At 47.0% G+C, this 17,682-nt stretch overlaps 1 protein-coding gene across 1 annotated transcript; it reads left to right on the forward strand.

Annotated features, from left to right (window-relative positions):
* The first annotated feature begins 1,585 nt into the window (after positions 1-1,585).
* NEUROG1 (neurogenin 1) lies at positions 1,586-2,518 on the forward strand. The gene has a single exon (XM_037059478.1). It carries the CDS (start codon positions 1,808-1,810, stop codon positions 2,516-2,518), a length of 711 nt encoding a protein of 236 aa, XP_036915373.1. The 5' UTR covers positions 1,586-1,807.
* The last annotated feature ends 15,164 nt before the right edge of the window (positions 2,519-17,682 follow it).

A 17,682-nucleotide genomic window follows, 5' to 3' on the forward strand; every position in this document is an offset into this window, starting at 1 on the left:
AGGCTTACTAAAATGCCAGCAACCCGTGGGGGTTCCTTGAGACACCCAGTAGCACCCAATTAATTTCCCTTTCTTGCTCGAGCTGGCTAAAGCCACTTTTTATAACCTCTAACACAACAACAGCCTTTATATATGATGCTTACAGCCTCCCCCACCCCCAGGCAGGGGGACATGTGGAGTGCAGTGGGAGAAACCAGGACTGGGTAGAGCCCCATGAGCCAAAAGACAAGCACTGGTCAGCCAGCCAAGGTGGTCTCTGCCCCGAGAGAGCACCCCTCCAGAAAGGGGACAGTGTCCTAGTCAGCTCTGAGGACAGCAGGCCAGGTAAAGGACTGAGGCCAACACTCAGATATCATGGGGAGGGGGATAAAACTTTGCTAAAGGTGTTCATTCCGTTTTCTACCCGGCCACCATAACTGGGTGCTGTTCTTCAGTGATCATTTTCCCCTAAGTACCAAGCTGGAGGTGCCTGGGCTTCTACTGCTCCAGGTGGAGCGTGGGTGACCAGAGAAAAGCCACTCCTGACAAGTAGAATGAAAACCTGCTACAAGAGGAGCCCCACTAAGGGAAAAGGGGGAAGGGTGCTTGCTACCCTCTCTCCTGTGCCAGGAAAGCCCTGTCCCCTTGTTAGTTCCCACTGGAGGGGCCTCACAGGATGTAAGCATACAGATGCAGGGCAAAGGGGAGGTGTAGGGTGGGGCTCCGCGAGGGAAGGAGATTCCCACAGCGTTGGGGTTTGGGGAGAGGTGTTGTGGAGGGTCAGCCAAAGCTCCATCCAACTTGAGAAATCAGGCTGTTCCTTTACTCTCTGCACTGTTCCCCGCCGCTGCCCCCACCCCCAGGTGAAGGTGAGCAGGGCCATTCCCCAGTCTACTTCGACAGGGTTTTCCCAAGGTTCTGAGAGCGCTGCGTCCCGTAACCATTCATCTGGCGCTCCACTACAAAATCACTGTGCCAAGTGCCCCACGAACACCTCACATTACCCTCAACAGGGTAGACCTTGTGCCCCAGTTTGCAGATGAAGAAAGTGAAGTCAAATCACTTGCCCAAAGTCAAGCTGCCAGTAAGCAGCCCAAAAGAGGAAGCGAACTCAGGATCCCAGCTGGCTCCAGGTTTCCGCTACTCACACTTTCCTGTGCCCCGCCTCTCCATCCTACCCCAGCGAGGGGCACCCGGCCCCCGCCCCCAGAGGAGCGTGCCTCGGTGGCTAATCCCCCCCCCCCCCCCCCCCCCCCCCCCCCCCGCCCGCCTCCATTTTCACTGCCTAGAGACGCCCTGGCCGGCTTAGTCTGGAGACGGCTCCCCAGGCTGTGCGACACCACCGATTGGCCCGTGGTAATTACGGGCACGCTCCGGGAGGGGGGAGGGGCGGGGGCGGCCCCCCGCGAGCATAAATTATGCAAATACCCGGGCGCCGCACGGGGCTGACCTGCCGCCTCGCTCCTTTCATGGGGGCTGCCTCCGGGGCGGAGGTGGCCAAGGAGGGGGGCGCCCATTGTTGTGCCGGGTACTTAAGGGGTCCTGAGGCCGGTCGTGTGCCACACTCGGTACTCACACGAGCTGATCTGATTGCTGGCGAGATCACTCGGGAGACCGGCTGGAGCGTGGCCCCTGCAGGCGAGTCGAGGAGGAGAGGCCAAGTTCCCGGTGCGTTCCAGCACCCTTCCAGGCCTTCGTGCCCACAGCGGGCACAGAGTAAGAACGGGCTGTTCGGAAAGTAAGTGCGCTCCGGTGGCCCTGCCCTCAACTCGGGCTCCTGCCGTCTAAGTGCTCTCCAATCTGTCCGTCGATCCTGCCCAACGCAGCGATGCCAGCCCCTCTGGAGACCTGCCTCTCAGACCTCGATTGCCCCAGCAGCAGCAGTGACCTGTCCGGCTTCCTCACCGACGAGGAGGACTGTGCCAGGCTCCAACAGTCAGCTCCTGCCTCGGGGCCTTCTGTGCCGGCCCACAGGGGTGCACCCGCGATTCCTGGGGTGTCCAATACTCCCCGGGCACAGGACGAGGAGCAGGAGCGGCGGCGGCGCAGGGGCCGCGCACGGGTACGCTCCGAGGCGCTGCTGCACTCGCTTCGCAGGAGCCGGCGTGTCAAGGCCAACGACCGTGAGCGTAACCGCATGCACAACTTGAACGCGGCGCTAGATGCACTGCGCAGCGTGCTGCCTTCCTTCCCCGACGACACCAAGCTCACCAAGATCGAGACGCTGCGCTTCGCATACAATTACATCTGGGCTCTGGCCGAGACTCTGCGCCTGGCTGACCAGGGTCTGCCTGGGGGTGGTGCCCGGGAGCGCCTCCTACCACCACAGTGCGCCCCCTGCCTGCCCGGGCCCCCAAGCCCCGCCAGCGACGCTGAGTCCTGGGGATCCGGTGCCGCCGCCTCCTCTCCCCTCTCTGACCCCAGTAGCCCTGCCGCCTCCGAAGACTTCTCCTACGGTCTCGGCGACTCCCTTTTCTCTTTCCCCGGCCTGCCCAAAGACTTGCTCCAGACGACGCCCTGTTTCATCCCTTACCACTAAGCCCTTTTTGGACACCGTTACCTCTTCCCTCCCCCAGACAGACAGTAGTAGATGGCGCCCCAACTGTGACATCGGGACCCTCAGTCCAGGCCAGAGGGAGTAAGCAGGAGCTTTAAAGAAAGGGACAGGGGAATACCTGAGCCGCAGGTTAGGTCGCTGCACCCTCGCCATTGCTTCCCCTTGGTTTGTTTCTCCAGCCTTGGGCCCCAGGCCCCTCCTGCCCACCCCTAGACAGCCTTTCCTTTTGCACTTTCTGAACTCCACAAAATAGCTTTTGTGGCTGGCTCAGAGCTGACCCCAGCCACCACTTCAGTGTGATTTAGAAAAGGGACAGATCAGCCCCTGAAGACGAGGTGAAAAGTCAATTTTACAATTTGTAGAACTCTAATGAAGAAAAACGAGCATGAAAATTCGGTTTGAGCCGGCTGACAATACAATGAAAAGGCTTAAAAAGGAGAGACAAGGAGTGGGCTTCATGCATTATGGATCCCGACCCCCACCACTGCGGGCTTTGCTCTAGGAAGAACCCTAGACTCTTGCGTAGCTATTCAGGCATGGGGTTGGAGAGTACTTTAATTTATTCAAGATGCTTCATTCATATGAAAATGTATTTTTGTACATAAAGAGTTTATTCTATTATAATGAGCTATCAAAGTTTACATTTTTGTACTGCAGATGTTTCATGTAAATAAAAACTAAGTCACCAAGTCTCTGGCCTAATGTTGCTGTCTCTCTGGGGCCTTTCTTCCCTCCCCCTGGCAGTTCAACCACTAACATGAAACACTATCCCAAACCACTTTCAAACACTCCAGTCCTGTTTCAAAAACAATTTAAAATAAACTACACCTGATTTCCACCATGGAATGGATGAAGATAGACCAGGGAGTTTGATCTGTCATTTCCTTTCACCTTGTAAACACAGGGGAGATCTTGCAGGCTTCCCATAAGCCAATTAAGACTTTTCAGTGGGGAATTAGGCCCAGATACCCAGCTACCTGTAGAGGTAGGGGCGGTGGGAGACCCATTCTTTTGGGGAACTCCACATCAGCTGGCTCTGTGTTTCAAAGAGAGGGGGATTAAAAAGATCAATACAGTGTGACCACTGCTGAGGAAGTCCCAGTGACAGGTGGGCCTAGCCGGGGCAAGCAGAAGGGTCCACTCTTGTAATAGCCTATTTAGAGGGGGAAATTGATTGGTAAACAATGCCTCCGAATTGTTGCCCATTGAGGCTAGGATCACCCTGGCTGTGAGGTGTGGAACAAATTACACTGGTGTGGTGGCCCTGGGTAAGGTGTGCAGCTGCCTAAATTTGAGTTAGGGTGTCTGCACCTCCTCTCAAAACGCTCCCCCACCACATACACACATGCTGTGCCCACAGGAGACGTGGGGGGACCTGCAGTGGGCTCAGTCCTGGCTTGCTCAGCCAGTCTTAGGGGCAACAGCCAAAGCTTTCATTTGCTGCCAGAGAAATCAGCCACCCAAACTCAGTGGGGATTTCTCTGGCTGCAGTGTATTCTCTGTTGTTTGACAATTAGCTAACAGCACTGGCCAATGGTGGCTTTTGTTTTAAATTTCAGAATGCAGATACTTGTGAGAGACGGTTCCAACTTGTCTATTCCCTGAGCTCACAAGTTACCCCACTGGGACCAGAACATTTCACCCACTGGCTTGCCCCTTTTCAGCAATACAATTATTTAGTGGGAGGGGGTACACATGAGTTTAGGAAAATAGTATTCTATAGCATTAGAGAAATCAGATCCATTCAGGAGAGGAATAGAAGCAGAGAACCAGAAGTAAGGCCACTAACAGCATTTTCCCATGTAGAAGTGCTTTCCCTCCTCACATACGTGTCCCAATGAGTGGGAGCCACAGATGCATAGGCTGGGCCCCCAACAGGCATCACTAAGCCCAGCCATGGGCAAGGAGCCCTCTTTCAGATAAAAAATGCTCCTTTTGGAAAGTTGGATACCTTCTCTAACTGCCCTCAGAGCAGAGACAAAGAGTCATCCCAGAAAAGCTTTAGATGTTATGAGGGCTCAGAGCAGAGTTGCTTCTACTAAAAACTCCAACGAAAAAGTTGTGTCTCTTGAATGACCCTGCCTGGGGCCCCACTCTATTGTCTGAGTAAGAATTAATTCACCCTACTAGCTTTGCATTTTCCTATAGCAAAGGACACAAATGGTCTGATTTTCTGCTCTCACGTGCATAGGACGCTTGGAAGTGTCTATCTCCAGCTAAGGGGCACAGGCTGGGTATGGGAGAAGGGCAGGTCCCCTATGGGGCCTCTGCTCAGTCATGGTGTAGGTGCACATGTTTGGACCAGAGGAAAGGAATAGCTCACTATATTTATCACTGTCCAAAATCTTTGGGGAAACCAGCAAATGCCCCTAGAGCTCATGGCTGCGGCAGGAGCTTTGTCTCACACAACAGCACATAGCCAACTCTGAAAACAGAAAATGTTGCCACCTCTGGGACTGAAGAAGAGCAAACCATATTCCAAACTTTGTTGCCAAAATAGGCTAATGTCTCAAGGTGCAGAGCACCTCCCATGTAAAGAAACATGTTTAACAACATGGATTGCTGAGGGCATTCGCCCCTGCCAGTTAATACTGTTCTTCCAAGATGCAAGTATATACGTGCAGCTTTTGGAGCTTCCAAAAGAAGAAAAGAAGAAAGGTGATTAAAAATGCTTATCCTCAGCTCAGTGGCCTCTTTCTTCCTGCAGCGAACTCCTGTTTGTCCGCGGGCATCTGGGAAGACTGGTGGTAACTGGAGTATTCTAATCAATTACAGAGCATAGAACTTCCCACTGACAGCCGAGTTTCACTTCCTCAATAGGATCTTCACTACAGAATTATCAGGCATTTAGCAAGGTTTATTTATTCTCTATCCTGATCTATTTGCTTCTGTCCTGGTGTAACATATGTCTATTTCACAGCCTGCTCCCAAGCTTTTGAGAAACCAGAATGGGAAGAGTGGGACAGCAAAGCAGAATGAAGCATTTATTCAGTCTCTCATTTTTTTATTTTTAAATATATTGTATTGATTATATTATAATTGTCCTAATTTTCCCACTTTGCCCCTCTCTACCTGGTACCCCCCTTCTCTCCAGGAATACCACCCCCTTAGTTCACATCCATGGGTCATGCATATAAGTTCTTTGGCTTCTCTATTTCCTATATTGTTCTTAACCTCCCCGTCTATTTGTACCTACCAATTATGCTTCTTAATTTCTGCACCCATGCTCCCATTCTCCCTCTTCCCCCACCAAGTTGATAATCCTCCAAAGGATGTCCATATCTATGATTCTGCTCTTGTTCTAGCTGTTTGCTTAGTTTGTTTTTTAGATTCAGTTGTTCATAGTTGTGAATTTGTTGCCATTTTAATGTTCATAGTTTTGACCTTCTTTTTCTTAAGTCCCTTTAACATTTCACATACTAATGGCTTGGTAATGATGAACTCCTTTAGCTTTACCTTGTCTGGGAAACACTTTATCAGCCCTTCAATTCTAATTGACAGCTTTGCTGGATAGAGTAAGTTAGGTTGTAGATCCTTGCTTTCCATCACTTGGAATAGTTCTTTCTATCCCCTTCTAGCCTGAAGTTTCTTTTGAGAAATCAACTGACAGTCTTATGGGAACTCCTCTGTAGATAACTCTCTGCTTTTCTCTTGCTGCTTTTAAGATTCTCTCTTTACCTTTAACCTTTGGCATATTAATTATGATGTGTCCCGGTGTGATCCTCTTTGGGTCCATCTTGTCTGGGACACTATGTGCTTCCATGACTTGTATGTCTGTTTCCTTCACCAAATTAGGTAAGTTCTCTTTCATTATTTTTTCAAATTAGTTTTCAATTTCTTGCTCTTCCTCTTCTTCTTCTGGCACACCTATGATTCGGACGTTGGTATATTTGGAGATACCCCAGAGGCTCCTTATACTATCCTCTTTTTTTTCATTCTTTTTTTCTTCTTGCTATTCTGGTTGAATGCTTATTTCTTCCTTATGTTCTAAATTGTTAATTTGAATCCTGGCTTCCTCTTCTTCACTGGTGGTTTCCTGTAGGTTTTTCTTTATTTCACTTAATGTAACCTTCATTTCTTCCTTTATGTTGTTGCTGTATTCAATGAGTTCTCTGAGCATCCTGATCACCAGTGTTTTGAACTCTGCATCTGATAGATTGTTTATCTCCATTTCATTTAGTTATTTTGTTCTCTTCATTCATTTAGGCCATATTTCTTTGTCTCCTCAATTTGGCAGCCTTCCTGTGTTTGTTTCTGTGTATTAGGTAGAGCTGCTTTGATTCCCAGTCTTAGTAGCATGACCTACATAGAAGAGGCAACTGTAAATTGTGTGGGGCGGAGCCTTATGTAATCACCAGGGCAAAGCAACCCACTGCTTTGTGGCTCTGTTGGTGGAGGGCAGTTTCAGACAAGGGACTGTGCTGCTGCCTGGCTTCTAGAGGTTTGCCAGGCACCTGCCCCATTCCGTCACTCCACTCACTCCCTGTATGCTGCTACTGTGACCCTTCCAGCTGTAGCTCTGGTGGTGCATCCCAGAGTGGTTGGGTTTGCGTATGCCCTAAGTTCATGTGGGCCCTTTAAACAGAGTCCCCTAAAAATCTGGCAGTTTTTCCTGCCATCCCAACTCCCACTGGTTTTTACAGCCAGAAGTTACAGGGATTTATCTCCCTGGTGCTGGAACCCTGGGCTGTGTGGTTTGGCTTAGGGTTGGGATTGCTCTCTCCCAAGGTATGCCTCTCAATTTTTATTCACCACACACCAATGACCATTCCACTACTGCCACCACCTCTCCGTGCCACTCCTGTCTTTGTACTTCTCTACCCGTCTCTGTGACTTCACCCCTCCTACCTGTCTGGATGAACGTGGCTTCTTTAAAAACTTGGTTGTTAGACTTCCACGCAGCTCAATTTTCTGATGGTTCTGGGTGTTATCTGTTTTGAGATCTAGTTGTAACTCTTTCTATGGTTGAGCAAGGAGGTGAAGTATATCTGTCTATCTACGCCTCCACCTTGACTGGAAGTCCTCTCATTTCTTTTTTTTTTTTTAAATTTTATTTATTTATTTATCTTCAGAGGGGAAGGAGAGAGGGAGAGAAACATCAATGTATGGTTGCCTTTCGTGGGTCCCCTGCTGGGAGTTGGCCTGCAGGGAACTGGCCAGCAACCCAGGCATGTGCCCTGGCTGGGAATGAAACTGCGATCCTCTGGTTCGCAGGCCCGAGCTCAATCCACTGGGCCACACCAGCCAGGACTCTCTCATTTCTTGAATGATCATTATCAAGCCCTGCTGTAGGATGAGCGCCATTCCAGGCACTGGGGTGACTAAGCCCAAGTCCACCCAAAAGGAGCTTATTTGTTAGTGGGGAAAGAAAAAATTAACTAATGACAAATTGTGGTAAATGGTGAGAATAAAAAAATTAAGTAAAACAGGGGATGATGGAATGCCAAGGTGAGAAGGAGGTTGCTCTTTTAGAAAAGATGATCAGGGAAGAGCTTTTAATGAGATGACATTGAAGGAGAGGCTCAGAGGCAGAGAGAAGACAGCAAGCCATAGCTGTATCTGGGGGCAGCACCCCAGGAAGAAGTCCCCAAGAGTGGAAAGCCCTGGCCATGCCCCTGTAAGAAAGGGATGAGAAGGCTGACGTGACTGGAGCAAAGGGCACAAGGAGAACGAAGATGGAGAGAGACAGGGGCTATGCAAATCACAGTGAGCTTTGTAAACTACTGTAAGGACTTCGGTGTGTTTTTTTTTCTCAAGGTAATGTGAAGGTTGAAATCAGGAGTGATACGAATTGACTTATATTTTTACTTTATTTTTTTCAAATTACAAGAGAAATTTTATTTAGAAAGTTATAGAGGTCAGAGAAGTGAGCCCCCTGGGTGGGCTTCGGAGACTTGGGAAACAAGTTACAGAAAGGAAGAAGGGCCCGTGGAACTGAGAAGGGAGAAAGGCAAAGGTAACATGCCAAGGGTGGGGGCTGGGGGAAGAAAATGGGGAAAGGAAAGGCCTGGGTATGCTTCAGAGAGTGAGCCTGAATTCACTTGCATTTTTAAAGCCCTAGAACTGACTGTTATAGAGACAGCAGACTTTAAGGGCCAGGGTGAAGCACGTTAGTCCTGAAGAAAGTCTCACAGTGGCAGAAGGGTGGAGAGTAGTCACAACTAGGACACCCTGTGAAGACAAACACGATTTGTTTGGGGGCATGAGAGAAAGGCAGAAATCAAGGATGACTCCAAGGGTTTGCGCTGGGAAGAATGAGCATGCAGAACTCATCCCGAAAAGCCCACTGCAGATGCTAAAGAGGAATGGTGAATTACGCCTGAAACTGCTCACTTAGGCACTCAAAGCAAAGATGGAGACACCAGCTGTAGTGTCCATAAGACATAGACAGACTGGTACTCAGGAGAACAGTAACTTGTTCTGGACTGGGGGGACCAAGAGAAATGCCTCTAAGAAAATTCATAACAGAGTTAGGGGGAAGGGTCTCATGACATCATGGGCAATGTCCTCAATGACATCATTGCCATTAATGTCACCATCCTAGCTAAGACCCTACAGTACTTACTCTGTGCTCCACATACTGCTATAAACACACTACACTTATTAATCCATTTAATTTTCATAAGCCATGAGGCCAATAATGACATGATCTCTCTTTTACAGGTGAGAAACTGAGGCACAGGGAAGTCAAATCACTTTCCTAATCAATCGTGAAGCTGAAGTGTGAGCGTGAGTAATCTGGCACCAGCATTCCTGCCTCTTCTTAGATTCTCTCTCAAGGAAAGCAAATGAAGTACAACCAAAAAGCACTGTGGACCACAAGCTTAGCTTCCTGAGGACCGGCCTGGTACAGGGGTAAGCTTAACTACACTTACAGGCATGGAGGACCACAGCTTCCATAGGGGCCTTTGGCTAAATTCCTCCCAGTATACTAGCACCATGCCAAGCTGCAAGGCAGGGTGGGTGAAATTTTCTTTCCCCTCCCCCACCACCCTTGGGGGCTATGGACCGGGCACAGTCTGTACAACCTTATCCAGCAGCCCTGCCTAGGGGGCAAGGATGAGTTACTCCAATCTGCCCTTTCCCCATTGAGGTACAGGTAGCTGTAGAGAGTTTGGGGTAAGTTCTCTAAGGACCTGGGGTGTCACTGCTTTAGTCTGCAAGGCCAACAGGGCTAGGAGCCTGGTGGCATCTTCTTATGAAAAAAGTATCTTCATCATTCACATCTGTGGGTGCCATGAAAAGGCCTCACACATCTTACCAAGCCCAGACTTTTCTTTAGAAGAGATTTTGGGGATTGCTTCAGCCTAGGCCCAGCAGGGAACTGAGTCTCTGAAGCTCTACATCAAAGAGCCTGATGGTGAAGTTTGTAGCCTAGAAGGTGCCCCTGCCAACTTTCACCAATTGCCTGCATCACCCATAAACCAAGAATGAGCCCAGGGTATGTGGGACTTTCAGAACTGTCACTTCCCGGAGATGGCTCAGGACACACACTCCAGTGAGCTGACCTGCTACCCACTGGGCTGAAGGCCAGGAGCCAGGCCACCCTAGTAGCAGGATGCAAAAACTAAGCACTGGGGTTTCAGGTGGCTGGCTTATGCCACACTTTCTGGCAGCAATCAGATGCCACAACTGATTGCCTGCCAAGGTCACTCTCTTGGGCAGCTGAGGCGCACTGTGCCACTGACCAACACATTTACTCCTAGCCCTGACAGCGTGGGTCAGTGTGTACACAGCTTATGCCAAGGTGGTCTCAAGTCACTGAGACACAAGCTCAAGAAGGGGGGGCCACAGGACACCACTGCTTTGTCAACTCAAATTTTACCTTTGCTCTATCTAAAGAACTGCAGTTTGCCCTTAATAATATGCTGCTTGGATCTATTATGTTAAACTCACCCCAACACAACCTGGATACCTACTGGACACCCACTATGTGAGCCTGGCAGATTGTGCTATTTGTTCACAAATATTGGTTCCTTCCCCACTTTCGCCACCCTCTCCTGTAAATCACTGGTGCATCCTATCCAACTGACTCTAGGCTTGGTCATGCAACTGGCTTTGGTCAATGGATTATGAGTAGACATGGGCTAAAGCACATCCAAGCAGAATCTTTCGCTGCACATGTACATTTGCACCACTTTCTGCATGAGGGCAGCGTGACCAAGAAAGTGGCCACTCTTTCTGCTTCAGTCCCCAAATAAGAACTACCTGTTCAAATTCTTGTCCCAGGGTCTGCTTCTGTGAGAACAAAAAAAACAAGCTAGGCCAGTTCTCAGGTCCATTCATAGCTTCTACTCAAAGAAACCTGATAAACACATTCAGTACCAAAAACCTAGAGCTGTTCTATTCCTAGAACAAAATCCAGATGCCTTATACCACTTAGGCTTGGACTGTAAGAACCCTCCCATCGTTCCTCAAACACAGCAGGGCCCTTCATGGATCTGTGTCTTTCTACCCACTTGCCTCCTCCTGGCTACCAACCTCTCACTCAACCTTCAAACTGCAGCTCCAACGGGAACTCTTCAGTGAAGCCTTCTCAGCCATCCTAAGGCAACTTAGTCCCACCATCTGTCTCTGGGCTCCTCCCACTCAGGTCCCTCTCCCGATCACTGCCCACACTGTGAACACGACTCAGTTTCTGAGGACTTTAGACTGCTTAAGCTCAAGGTACATGCCTGTGTCCTCTATGTGCCCCCAGCGCCTACATCTCTTCCTTCATCAGGCTCCTGTGGGGCAGTTCACAACTTCACCAGAAAATCATCGAACTGGTGCTCAGTCTTTCTGGGAGGGTTTGAAGGTGGCCCAGGCCAAAGAGGGGTAAGATGGTTTTGTTCAGTCTTTCACTTTGTCCCAGCCATTTTTCCTGAAGGAAGAAGACCACGACCCTGCAGATGGCACCAGGGGAGGGAAGCAATGTGTGGGGGAGAAGTTCAGGAATCTGCCCAGGAAGACGCCAAAAGAATTCATCATTTTGTTTTCACTTCTACCACAGACCTGCCCAAAGGTACCCAAAACTACTGTCCAAAACAATCATCCAGGAAAATTTTCTCCAGAAAGTCGAGATGCCTGCCTGAGTCCCACCTCCAAAGATCTTCCTTCAGAATATCTAGAGTGAAGCCTCAGCATTTGAATTCATTAAGAAGTTGCACAGACATTTGATATGCACAACCGGATTGAGAATCCAAGGTCTTACCAGGCCCTTTACATCCCACAAGGTGACCTGATAAATCAGAGCCCAGGTGCAGGCACCTAGAGAGAGCTGCCCTTGCACGCTTCCCTCACACGCACCTGGCGCACATGCAAGGGGATGGTCCTGGGCTTCTCTCCCTTCAGATTTCTTGCCATCTTCACAAGACTAACAACCAAGGATAGGACCAGTAAACCTGTTTTAAAGTTATTCCCAATTACTCCAAACCCAAAATCATTTTAGATTTCACTTGTTTGGAGCCTGATAACAGAAACTGCTGATCATTCACTAAAATCCACCCCTCTTCCTGGGCACAAGACAATATTACATTTTCCAGAATTCAAGCATGATCCTGTGATTGGGCTCTTCTCACTGGATCATGAGTGAAAATGTTGCAAGCCACTTCTGGAGCTATGCCTTTATGATGATGGTGAGAACCTGTACTTTTATGTAGAATGTAGGAAGCTTACAAAGTACATCATTCCCAGTCTAAAAACAAGAAAAAGCCATAAATCTACAAAATAACTTTTCCTTAGCTAATCAGAGATGTGAGATCATGAGACAATTAAATAAAGTGAATCATGAGAGGAAAGCCCCTCCAAGGGGAGATGGGGCATGTGAACTGTTCCACCTTGGACAAAGCCTGGGAGAGAGAAGTGGCTGTCATACAAACAGGCCAGAAGAAATCAACTAAAATCTTAACAAAATCTTAAAAGCCAAATGTGAACTAGAGGGGCAATTTGGAAGAGGTTTCGCAAGCTTACCCATGGGTCCTCATAAGAAAGATCAGGCCAGGGCAGAAGACCAGAGGGAGTCTCCTAGGTGGTGACGGTGTCCCAGATGTGACTGCTGCTTGGGAATAGGCACAAACCCCACTCACTTCCCCAGATACACTATCAGCAAAGCAAAAGCAGTAAGCCACCAAAGAAAGGGCATTATCTTCTGCAGGATACAGACAAAGATCTATTGCTTTCGTGGAGAAACAGAAAGACCCACCTATCTCTGGTAGAGGGGTAGGAAACTGCCTCAACCTCAGGAGAAAGGCAAAGATCAACTGCTGGTAGAGAAGGTATAGCACAGAACACTCTCTCTTCTTGGGGGAAGGGCCAGGATCCTACACCAAGACTAAGTAAGGGTCTGCTACTATGGGGGAGATACAGGAAACTCCTCAAGAACAACCTCACCTACAAGGCAGAGTTTGGGAGATGGAAGAGCTGGAATCCCCACCCAGGAGGCCAAGATGCACAGGACTTGCCAAAGACTGAGGCTGGCCCCCCTTTTGAACTTAGCATTCAGTAACACACAACATCAGCCTAGTACTGGTGGGAGGCAAGAGCATAGAGAGAGACACCCCTCCGAGGCACAGGCAGGTAAGGATGGCTGGAAGCCAAAGGTGAACAGGAGCACTGAGAAAAACCCTCTGGCACTCCGCTCAGTAAAAGTGTGTGGTAACGAGAGCCCACTTCCAAAGAAACTGGAAGTCTGTGGGGCACCAAAGGTAATGACACGAAAACACAAACCAAGCTCAGCTCCTGACTGGACTGACCAACCACTGTCTCTCTGTATTAATTGCATGACAACAGGAGAGGAGTGTCCAGGAATAAAACTATGTATCTTAGTGCCTACTGCTCCTCTACACATGTTATTCAGCATTAATTAAAAATTACAAGATACACACACACACACACACACACACACACAAAGAAAAACCACCCACTCCCAAGAGATGTAACAATCAACAGATCCAGATCCAAATATAACCCAGATGTTAAAATTTTCAGATAGAAGTTTAAAATAAGTGTAATTAATATGTTAAAGAATCTAGCGGAAACTGTGGACAACATACTTGTATTAGTCAGGGTTCTCCAGGGAAAGCAAACCAATAAGATAGGTCAACAAATGAGGAGACTGATTATAGAGACTGGCTCACGTGGTTATAAAGGCTGAGCAGTCCCACCATCCACTGTCTGCAAGCTGGAGGCACAGGAGAGCGGGTGATGTGATTTAGCTCGAGTCTGGAGGCCTGAGAATAGGGGGCCAATAATGTAAGTCCCAGGCTGAGTCCAAAAGCTCTAGAACCAGGAGCACAATATCCTAGAGAAAGAGAAAATGGATGCTTCAGCTTAACCAGAGAGATCCAGTTCATGCTTCCATCAGCGGAGAGGGAGATCTATTGTTACAGTAGTTTCCCCTTATCCATGAGGGGTATGGTCCAAGACCCCCAGTGGATGCCAAAAACCACAGAGAGTACTGAACCCTCTATGTATTATGTATCTTCCTATACACACACACCTTTGCACTGAAAGGAAGCACTTTACAGCTTCTCTTTGGCACATTCCAATTGCCGGCACTTTGGGACCATTCACACAAGCACTGTGATACCATGACAGTGGGTCTGATAACCCAGATGGTTAGGAAGTGACTGGTGGGTGGGAACTGTCTACAGTGTGGAGATGCTGAACAAAGGGATATTTAGCAATACATCCCGGGGGACTGGCACAGGCAGTAGATTTCATTACACTACTCAGAATGGATCATAATTTAAAACTCATAAATTGTTCATTTGTAAAATTTTCTATTTAATATTTACAGACTCTGGCTGACCACGAGTAACAAACTTCAGAAAGCAAAACTACAAATGAGGCGGGACTACTCAATACTCAATCTACTGATGCAAGTGCTAATTGCTTTCAGAGACACCCTCACAGACACACCCAGAAACAATCCTTTATCTGGGCATTCCTTGGCCCAGTCAAGCATGCCCATAAAATTATCACTATGCTTAAACAAACTTGAAATTTCAGCAGGGAAATGACAACTATCAGAATGAGTCAAATTGAGATGGTAGAAAATAAAACGTGATTTCAGAGATGAAGAATTCCTTTCATTGGTTCATCAGTAGCCTGGACATAGCTAAGAAAAGATCCCATGACCTTGAAGAAAATGTAGAGAGACATTATCCAAATTGAAGTGAACACAAAAAGTGGGAAAACCAAAAAAAAAAAAAAAAGGGGAAACCCACCACAGAACAGGGTGGCTCAGTTGGTTGGAACATCATTCTGTGTGCCAAAAGGTTGTGGGTTCAATCCTTGCTCAGAGCACATACCTAGGTTTCGGGTTTGATCCCCAGTCTGGGTGCATACAGGCGGCAACCAATGAATGTCTGTCTCACTTAGACGTTTCTCCCCACCCCCATCCTCTCTTCCTCTCTCTCAAAGAACAATAAACATATCCTTGGGTGAGGATTTAGAATTTTTTTTAAATCAAAAAATGTACATGAATTCAAAAAGTATAAACCATAAAAAAATTGATAAATTAGGCTTTATCAACAATTAAAAACTTCTGCTCCTCAAAGACACTGTAGAGAAATGAAAAAATAAACCATAAACTGGGAGAAAATACTTGTAAGACACATTCTGATAAAGGACTGATATCCACCAGAATATATAAAGAATTCTGACAAGAAAACAACCCAATATAAAAACCGGCAGAAAAAAAAAGTTGTACACTCCATTAAAGGAGAGATAATTTTGGCAAAAGAGAACATGAAAAGATGTTCAATATAATTAGTCATTAGGAAAATGCAAGTTAAAGCCACAGTGAGATGTCATGACTCCCCAATTCTTAGAATGGCTAAAATAAAACAGTTGACGATAACAAGTGCTACCTAGGATGCAGAACAACTCAGACTTTCATACTTTCTTGGTGGTAATGCAAAGCAATACAACCAGTTTGGCAGTTTCTTATACAGCTAAACATACATTTACTATATAATTCAGCAAACCCGCTCCTAGGTATCGACATAAGAGAAATGAAACTGTATATTCACACAAAGACCTCTATACAAATGTTTATATTAACTCCAAAAACCAGGCACCAAGCAACAGGAAAATGGATAAAGAAATGGTTATATATCCAGTCAAAAGCAGTTATTCAATACATGCAAGGATATAAATTAATCTCAGAGGCATAATGCCAGGTGAAAAAAAACAAGCAATATTAAAAAGATTAAATATTATATGCTTCCATGTATACAGCATTTGAGAAAAAGCAAATGACAGGGACAGAAATAAGACTAATGATTTCCAGGAGAGAGTCAGGGAGAAGATTAATTAGAAGTGAAGGGGTAATGGAAATAACTCTGTACCTTGATTGTGCTGGTGGTTACACAATTGTCAATACTTCATACAACTGTACATCTTCAAAGGGTGAATTTCATTTTATGTAAATTGCACTTCAGTGAGCCTGATTTCAAATACAAAACACTGATCATGGAGCTGGGCAGGTCCTCCTCCACACTCTGTGCTCTCTTCACGTGACTGTTGCCTGAACACGATGCAACCTCGCTTCAGCCTCGAGGTCAATGATGACGCTCAAGCTAGTGCCACTTAAAGGGTTTTCAATGATCGCGGTTCCATTCCCAGTCAGGGCACATGCCTGAGTTGCAGGCCAGTTCCCAGCAGGGGACTCATGAGAGGAAACCATACATTGATACTTCTCTCCTTCTCTCCTTCCCTTCCCCTCTATAGATAAATAAATAAAATCTTTAAAAAAATTTTTTAAATTTTAAAAAGGGTTTTCAAACACCAGTCTCTCATGAGATAAGTACAGATTGAGGGGATATATTTAGCAACAATTTATATAAGTAACATTACACCTGCTGTCTTATATGTCTTTATGGGTTCTTCCCTTCATTTTCCCCAGTAATTCACTGTTATCATTACTTTTGAATGCTTAGTCTGGAATGGGTTGAAAATGTTCAAAAATGGGTCCCTGACCACATACACTTTGAGAAGCACTGCCTAGGGTGCGGTGGAGTAACTTGGAGGACCCTCAACCCTGAAGGGATGAGTGAAGCAGGGCCTCAGACATCCTGGGATACTCCTCTTGGACTGTTTTGTGGATGGGTAATACATTTTGTTCTTTGAGTCTTGGCATTATTGTATCTCTCTGGCATAGGAGCTGAACCTTACCCTGTCTGGGACTGTCACAAAGGCATGTTATCTACTGACTCTGAGCCAAGCTTTAGTTCCACTAGAGCTACAGGCAAGCTCTTTCAAGAAAGCACAGGCTCAAAGTGTACGGAAAAGCAATCAAGGTAAGCATTACTTTTCACACCATAGAGAGCCCTGCAAAAAAAGAAGAAGAAAGAGCGAAGTCCTCACTTCAATAGGGTTCAGGCAGGCTGAGAGCAAAGATGGAGTGGGAAGCCATCCCAACAGATGCAGGTCGTCAGCAGAACATGGCCTTCCCGGAGGAACAGGACTGCATCAGCCAGTACAGCAGTAGCAGTTTGAACACCTGCAGCTGCCCTAGAAAGGCAGCTCTTGGGTCTCCCTGTCATTGGCCCACCTGGGAACGGGGGCCTCTATTATTGAGGGTGCTCAGGCAACATACGTAATTCACCACTACAGTCCTGCCAGTTCCTAAGTGTTAACTTCTTTCACCCTGTCTCCTTGTCTGTAAAGCAGGGGATAATGATGGTACCTACCCATATCAAAGGATTTTCCAAGGTTTCAATGGCAAGTAATTCGTGTAAAGAGCTAAAACTGTCTAACTCTTTAAAAGAGCCTGATAAATTTTAACTATTGATTGATTTATCTGCAAGCCAATTAGCTTTGTAATGAGATGATTTTTCTTTAGTCACCAGATGGTCCCTATGGTGCTTGAAGGTTGTAAGCCTTAGATACAAACCTGGCTTGGGTAACTTGATTCTAAAGCAGCAATTTGAATTTAGGGGCCAATGCTATACTTCAAATGTAAAATTATGGTTAGAGGATTTAGGAGGGATATTAAATTATACCTAGGTATGGTCTGGTTGCAGCTCAGACTCAAATCTCACTGCCTTTAAGAACTCTTCACATTAAGCACAAGTACATGAGTACAGTGCCTTGCAGTGTAAAGCAATTACATCCATCACCGGATATTAGCCTCACAATGTCCAGTGAAGTAGAAAGGA

This window comes from Sturnira hondurensis, unplaced genomic scaffold (assembly GCF_014824575.4).
Source record: "Sturnira hondurensis isolate 20B ecotype Veracruz unplaced genomic scaffold, ASM1482457v3 Scaffold0011178, whole genome shotgun sequence".
Classification (NCBI taxonomy): Eukaryota; Metazoa; Chordata; class Mammalia; order Chiroptera; family Phyllostomidae; genus Sturnira; species Sturnira hondurensis.

Bases quoted from the DNA above. Each gene is read 5' to 3' on its own strand.
- NEUROG1 (XM_037059478.1), top strand. From the start codon at position 1,808: ATGCCAGCCCCTCTGGAGACCTGCCTCTCAGACCTCGATTGCCCCAGC.